The 8,328-nt window shown below is 43.9% G+C and overlaps 1 protein-coding gene across 1 annotated transcript in view; it reads right to left on the bottom strand.

Moving 5' to 3' along the window:
• Positions 1 to 602: 602 nt before the first annotated feature.
• The window catches only part of T265_00393 (hypothetical protein), a gene marked incomplete at both ends in the record, with an annotated part of 37,149 nt that continues 29,423 nt past the window's right edge, over positions 603 to 8,328 (bottom strand). The window contains one exon of the mRNA XM_009164166.1: positions 603 to 713. Coding sequence (XP_009162430.1) covers positions 603 to 713 — 111 coding nt within the window. The remainder of the gene's footprint in view (positions 714 to 8,328) is intronic.

The raw sequence follows: 8,328 nt of genomic DNA, 5'->3' as shown, positions 1-8,328 counted from the left end.
CTAGCCATTGATGTGGCCCGTCTCGGGGTCCCCATCCAGGAAGACGGCAGTGACCAGCGCAGCTGAGTTTGCTGGTAATGGCTTTCATACTTCGCTGCCAAGTCATTGTTTGACCGCCTCTGGCTCTCTTCCACCCTTCACATGGTTGGGCGAAAAGAGCCCTTCGAGGAAGTCGGTCGACTGGCATACGCAGCACGTGGCCAAGCCAAAGCAACCTGTGCAGTGTGATCATGGGACGAACAGCAAAACTTGATGCTCTGACGTAACATTTTTGTAGGGCGTTGAGAACCAGGCATGAAATAATAGCGAACAAGGTATGTGGCGGTTGGACACTAGCTGAGAGCACCTGGAACTAATGGGTGCCTGGTAGCCGATATGCATTCACCGTGCACACATTTGGATATCTGCACATAGTAAGTTGGTTTATGTGGAGCCGAATGCTCCGCTACATGCAAACTGCTGATGTTGAGAAAGTCCGGTGAACAAACTTACTGAGGCTCATTGCCAAGCACAATCTGAGTGTGGTGACTTGGCAATCAATATCGAATATGATTATGCATCGTACAGAAAGACGGTTTTTTCAAATTACACATGATTTCCAATTATAAATGTGCTGTACCCAACAGAGCCGTTAGAAGAAAACAGTCGATCGAGCTCCGAATGATATATGATGAAAACATAACCTGTGGATCAACATGACAAGTGGTGGATACCTGGAAAATATATAACCGAAGATGGTAGTCCATATTTGAACGGATATTCTGGTTCAAATAGTGTGCAAATGGAGAAACATGGCTGGCTACAAACGATAAGTGGAACTCAAATTAGGGAAGTCTGATAAATATGATATGAGGAAGAAATACAGGGAACTAAAGGGTAGGGGAACAAAAGAAAAGTAAGGCGCCGTCAATGTAGTTGAGTCGCATAACTCGAATTAGATACCACAGCAGAATGGGACAGACAGTAAATGTGGAAAACTACTGGACCGAATGCTACAGCAGATATAGACGGATGTGACAGAGGATAACGAAGATAAATGAGAGCCTGTGAACGGAAAACCCTGCACGGTTGGCGCTGTAACGATCTATCGGCAGGGAGTGGTAATTTCAATGCTGGAACGAAAAATGAATGAAATCAGACTTTTTAGATTAGTCAAAGTGGATATGATAATTAATATGAAGTTGCGAGGTGACTTCGTTTAGCAAATCCTATTCCGTCGCAAAGCGTGTAAAAAAACAAGAGAAACACACTTCGAAACTTTTTACACCATTTATAGAGGTTGATAAAACCAAGACACTTAGATTAAAACTAAGGCCCTTCTGAGATGAGAGGAGAGGCCTGAAACGACCAAGCAAAATCACCTGAAGGAACTACAGTTGGTTTAGTCTTCTGCTACGTACCAAGACCCATAGCGAAAGATGGTGTTCAACTCTGTATCACTCAGATGCTTGGAGATCCGAGACAGTTGACGGTGTACGGAGTTTGTGGGCACATGCTATCTTCCCAGCGTTTCAGGCGTCCCGTCAGTTCTACCGATGTATGTACCACCGCAAATGCAGACGAACTAATAAATGCAGCGACTGGTTGATAAAACGGACGTTGGAAGCAACGGTGTGTACATGTGCACGCATGCAGGTTCAGTGCCCCTTCGCACAGGCCAAAAGTATGGTTACCAGTGTAGTGAACGTCAATATGAGTGCAGTATGTTGGTACCATGATTTGCGTCTTCGACTTATCACCCGAAAAAAAGGTGTTTTTCGATGAGGCAGTCAATACCGCTGTCTGAACGCAGCATAAATTTATACAACTTAATTTTTTAAGTGTTTGCATCTGAAGTGAAAATCTGTCTAGTCCAGTAAACTTATGTTGGACTAAAGAAGATAGGTTCCCTACCAGAACGTTGGAAAACTCCTCGTCCAAAATCACAGGCGAATAGACCGCTAAAACCATAGTCGATTTGTCTCTCACAGTCCACGACGAATAGAATATCACCTAAATCTCCCCCCATACGAAGGCACTTGATGTGAACCAGTTTCCGCAGATCAACCAAGCTCGGTCATAAAAATATCACCTAGAAATGGTTTCAAGGGACTCCTCGTGGTAAGATGATGAAGGTGCCTCAGAAACAAGATTTGATCTTCTTAGTACACCGCACAATGATATCTCTAACATGGATCGTAAATTTGACGAGACAATAATCCTTAAACAATCTAGTTTCAGTACGACGAACATTGGTGAAACCAACTAGATACGTGTTTCAAACAGCGTTTGGTGAAACCTATCTTGAGGGCTCTAACAGTATACACTAGCCATTTACCTGAATGAACACGGGACGAACTGTTCGCAGTTAGAATTGGTCGGCGGGTGGTGAGGCAATGAGATCCCAAGGAACAAAAGTGTATGAGAACCAACAGGGTTAGGCGTGTCACATAAAGTGAGAGAAAAGCTATGTAAACAAAGAATATGATTCTCGCAGACAATTTGGTTCTCCATAGATACTAGTTTATGCGGTCCTTTATCTAGAGGGTAAATTTAATAGGACACACAAGAAACGGGCACAAAATGACAACTGTCTCAATCAGTCGAATGAGTTTAAAACTTTCGACAGTGACCTCACATGGCTGCATCGAGTTTCCCACTATTCTAACAAACACTTCGATGATATTCAAAGTGGAGAACGATATGATATGATGCGTGCGTATGTGATGGGATAATTTTCAGACACCGGATGGAGTTGATCTAAATGTGAATAGCCAAAACGGTATTGTCCGTTAAGCCCTGGCAAATAGGACCACAGATTTGAACATTATATGAGGAGACTGGGTTTCCCCATTAAGATGTTGTGAAAATATTTGGATTGTCACCGGTATTAACCGACTAAAACCAGAGGAATTGTTGCATCATTAGCGGTCAAACACAGATTTTATCTACCGGACTTTGCAGCGAGAATTTAGGATATGGCGGAAAGCCTATGTGAAGAGCGCGCAGTGCCCAGCGTTCTGTCAAGCTTCCGAAACCCGTAACGTGAGACTGCATTCAAGGGTGAGATGCTTGGGCACCGTGACAATACAAGCCAAAAAGTTTTCCCGCATAAATGAAACGTTCTCGGGACTGTTCAGATGACCAGGAAAAGTCCGCCCCGGAAGAAACGCCTTCTGGCGTATCGACGAGTGACGTTATTGATCCAGACAGTTTATATGAAGGACGCTGAACGTGGTGGCGTAGCAACGTCATCAGTTGATACACTACAGCCGGAATGCGTATTCCTGTATTTGTACCGTTCCCCCGGAAACCAAGGAAAATTTGTCTTAAAGTTTCAGGCAACATTGCCTTGGGTAGTCCAGCTAGTTTCGAACAGAACATTGATGAGTCACACCACATCTAAACCTAAAAGGCAAATAACATATTATCCAACTTGAAAAAACAGTGCTGTTTTGGCGAAACACTCATTCGCAAATTATGTTGGTGTTGACGAGACATTCAGAGGAACCTCTCATTGAATGTGCTATACAAAGACCGGTGCAATTGGAACGAAATTCGAGATATCGCATTACCTTTTCTTGATCTGACTGATATTTATAAAGAGTAATTTCGGGATCAGTTAAAATGCAGAGAAGAATCAAGTGATGGTCGCATTCACATCTAAGGGGAGATAGTTCTGTGAACAACAGAACATGGTAAGGTGATGAAAGTGCAGTTCTCGTCAAACTTAGGGCATCTGTCTCTGACGTTCATTCATTCATTACTCGTCTTGATAAACATATTATTTACTGGACATTTAGCTGGACAATAGTTCCATAAATTGTTAATCAGCCGAATTCTATCATTCTTCTTGACACCAAGTGCCGCTGCAGCGAGTTTTTTTGAGGTGGAACACCCACGTGGTCAACAGAAATTAGCATCTCGTTGGAAAGGATCATTTTCGGTAGTGATGCGATCTTCGTAATCATGCACCGGGTGGGTTATTCCATTTTTCGACGATTTCCCAACATCCTTAGTTCTGCTTGAATTGACCGGATCTATAGCATAATTAGAGAGAGACAAAATGAGTGGAACCAATTGCATGTAGTTGATGACACGACCCCACAATGTTCTAATTCCCGCCGAGCTGATCTATTCCATATTGTCTGATCACATCTTCTTGGTGGGTCGCTGGTGATTTCCTTCATAACAATAACTATCAACTACAAGTCAACTTAGTGGATTTATCGGTGTACTTTCCAAGTAGGGAATGACTCAAACGAACTGAGATGCTTAATATATGTCTCGTTCACGTTACTAACCTAATGCAGTAAGCACGTGGGAGCAAATTAAAGAACCACACGTGGAGAGCGCTGTCTGGAAGCAGCGATACAGTTCTCTGGAGTTTTATTGTCTTTAGGTGTTTCCCGTTTAATGATCTGCCGATGTCTCGCGTCCCCTGACCATTCCCATGATCTTTCTGCTGAAGCCGACATACTTTCCGGTCATTAAACATCACTGGGCCAGATCTGATTGCGTTGTAATAAAAATTCGGCATTGGAGCTAACCTTCCCAATCGAATCAGTGTTCAGTTTTCGAGTAATACAGATATGGGAATTTATAGCTTAGACAGTTTGCTAGAACCAATGACAGCCTTCCTGTTATCCTACGGCCGATTGACTCTGTGTCTACTAATACATTCGGTTTTCTTTGATACACTATGCCAACTCTTGCTTCAAGGTGTGTTTAACCTGAAACAGTTTGCCTTGTATGGTATACTTGGAATGTCATCATCTGGTATCACGTGATAAGTTTTCTCAATCGATAACTTACTGAAACGCCGGAAATCTTGCGATTTTGTTTATCGGATTACTCCCCAGATCGTGGGTTTTATCGCTCTCAAAACTGTGCGCCCTTAAAATTGCTGAATGTAAACTTCCTGTTCGACGTAGTCAACCGGTAATTATGGCAGTAATTTCAGCTTAGGTCCGTTGTACGCTTGTTCGAAACCAAACTGGAGTACATATGCACTAGCTTATTTGATTTGTTGGTTGGCATTGGCTGGTAGGGGGAAAGGTGGCTCAGTGGACAGAGCGCGAATTTACTGACCGGAAGTTCCGTGGTTCGAATCCGACCTCTGCCTCTCGAATTCCCATGTCTAGGCTGAGGCAACCTGGCAGTATCCCAGCCCTCGTGCAAACTCCGGGTGGTATGGCAGCTAGGCACCGAAAAGGTGCTACGGCTGAACGATTCTTTTTTCAGTTCTGAGTAGTTGGAGCAACCCAACCACCAGCGAACACCAGTCGTTGCCAAGTGAAACTTACTACATGCCCTCAGGTTGTTGTTTGTTATCTAAACGGTAGACTAGCAAGTGGTTTTCGTGACTGTACAGTTAGACAACTTGCACGGCTTTAGTGGTTTGGCGAGGTTATAACTTTTTGTGAATTTCTGGTGAAGCGACCACATGAAATAGTTCTTTGGAAGACGTCATATCACAAGGCAAACGGAAATCATTGGTTCAATCAAGGAGGATGTGCAGAGACATTGCACACCTAGTGCGTCCGGGACTTTCCAGTCGCTCGAAGGGTTATTTCAATATGTATCAGCAGCGAAAAACAACACTGGAAAAGAGAATTGGTGCTTAAATCCCGTACAACCATGTTAATTTATTTGGATACGGCCTGATAATGAAAACAAAGGTGGTGCGCTAGCCTACCACAAACACAACCTAAACCTTTACTACTCAGCCGAACAATCCAGGCGAAATATAATGGCATGGACGTCATTGACATCGATGAGTTTCCATAACCTTCTTTCAATGTCGCCAGCCAAGCGCAGAAAGGGCCAGGTGAGCCCCCAATTTGGAAGGCACACAACACTCATTCTTTTCGTACCATCCTTCAGTGCTCTACACTAAGTCCACTCGCCACTCCAAACAGGACAGGGACACTTATTGTTAGACGGGAATTCGGCATGCGCGGCGAATGAGTGAGCAGTTCTAGCTTGCACTGCTGGATGCAGACTTCCAGAGACGTAGTGCACTCGCTTCTAATCTAACCATCGGCAGATTCACATGTAGACATCAGAAAGTGAAATACGCAGGAGATTTAATAATTCCGAAGGCAACAGTAAGAGGCGAGAAAATGAATGTTGGTATTCTGAACGGTTGCCTAAGACCGTACAGCTTTGGTCGGTTGAAATGCCCAACCGGTTTACAAACGGACGCGAGTGACTACATGGCGTCTCCAGCCAAAGTGTACCTAAGTGAAAACAATCTAAAAAATGAGGTCCGGAGTGTTCAACGTACCTTTGCAGCTGAATTTAGTCAGACTGACTGGACAGTCAGATTACTGAACAGTAGCAGTCCACGCCAAAGTTACGCAAAGTGATAGATATCGTCTGAACACACAGTACACTCTGAAAAAAACTTGAACGTGCTACCACAGAGTACAGAGACACTCCAAAGTCCACTGAATTTACATCTCTCTGTGCTGCTTTCTTTATTTTCCGGGTGCTTGACTGCTGCACATAAACAGCAAAATCCTATGGCCAATTACCCGTTCACCTTTATTCCACTGGTAACTCTCATTTAGGAAGTAAGAGCGCCCACTTAGACACAAACCTTTTCAACTGTTGTTCCGGGGCGCATCGAACAGGCAAGAGTGGTCTCCTAAATCATATTCAAAGTGGACAAGAAGCGTTCGACAGTCGTAAACGCTTAGGTCAGAAAAAGCTGAAGTACGGAATCCACTTGTCATACAGAGGACAGTGAATACACACGTTCGGATGCAGGTCGATGGGATTCAGGACTCGATGCTCACTTACCTGTCATGTGATCGCCGGTTTATGTGATAGGTCGTTTCTAGAGGAAAGAAAGTGTATATACACATACATAGTCCAATCTGACGAACAGGTGAAGCGAATAAACAAGGGGTCATAAGGTGACCAATGGCGCTAACGCCATCCTAAATTTGGATAGTTCGGACCAAGCGCACTAGGCATTACAGACTAACGATGGTTTTGCACAATAATCCACCAAATTGGTGAACAGTTGTCTGTAACCAGGAGATGGTGTCCCGATAGAAGTGCGGAGGCACTAACAACGAAAAATACTGCCCAAGCAACGTCAGTTGAATGGGTGTTGGATGCCCCGAGCCTACTCCTGGTTTCCATGTGAGTTACTGAAAACACAAAGAAACACTGCTTTCCTTGAACCTTCTCATCAATATCCTGACGTGCAAAGGACGTCTTCTAAATGACTTTAGTCATCAACAAAACGTGCCGCCTGACCAAACGTGGGCTTTTCCACCCGAAACCTAGGATCGGCTGACAGAAGTATGCTGGCTAATGTTCTCAGTCAAAAGGGTGTGGAAGTGGAAGAAAAAAAGATGAGCAGAAATTTCCACAGCTTGTGACTTCCTCGAAGATCAGGTACTCAAAGTGTGGGACTCAGTAAGTAGGAAAAATGTTTGATGAGCACAAACTGTCGAAATTTGTGGATGAGCCCACAGGCATATTGATACAACCATGAAGAGTAGAGTCATTCCCTGAGGTAGCCAGAAAGGAGGAATTTGCGGTCAAAAAAAAAATAAATAACATCCAATTGGTCAAAGAAGCCCAGCCGGTTCGAGATGAAAATGCGAAACTCCCAGAGAAAATCAGTAGTAGATGTCGTTACGTTACGAGCCGCTGAAGCGACAGAATCAATTCGATTGTCTGAGCAGTAGAGTACGAAATACTGGTCGAATTCCAGAGTCACAGTTGACGTGGGAAGGGAAAGCACAGTCCACTACTTGCCACATTGAGTTTCCAAACGTATTCGCTTCTGATTTAGCTGTGACATGATTGCTTTGTAGACGGTCAGGGTCAGTCGGCCTTTGATCGAAATATCCAACTGTTCCAACCTCAGTACCGACTGAAATAAACGGGCTTTGCTAGTTGGACAGCCGAGGATCAAATGTACGCCGTAAAACTTTTGACAATTGGGTGAAGGATGCCGGCTTCGGGAATGCTGTCAGCTTGTAAAGCATTAAGTCATCCTAGATTGTATTACGTGATAGCCCCCACATGCTTAAGATCCAGGCGCAACCGATGCTGGGGACCGAGTTTTCTGTCATGCTAATCTTTCTTGAAGCAAAACCTGTTGCTTCAAGTAAGTATGCCGTCTAGCTTCATCGAATGAAGCGTAGTCATGTTTCTTCCCCATTTTTCTTATCCACAAATTAGAATTTTTAGAAACACTGAATTCATACTTTATCTCCTCTGTAGTTCGGGCTCCCGAAGAGAGCGACGATGGAAATAGCTCTCTTGCACCGATCTCCCTTCTCGTAGACGCAGAGTAATTTCAATTATATATATATATATATA

The sequence above is a fragment of the Opisthorchis viverrini genome (genome assembly GCF_000715545.1).
Source record: "Opisthorchis viverrini unplaced genomic scaffold opera_v5_4, whole genome shotgun sequence".
Taxonomy (NCBI): Eukaryota; Metazoa; Platyhelminthes; class Trematoda; order Opisthorchiida; family Opisthorchiidae; genus Opisthorchis; species Opisthorchis viverrini.
The sequence above is the reverse complement of the archived record's forward strand: the minus strand, read 5'-3'. Positions and strand labels throughout refer to the sequence as shown.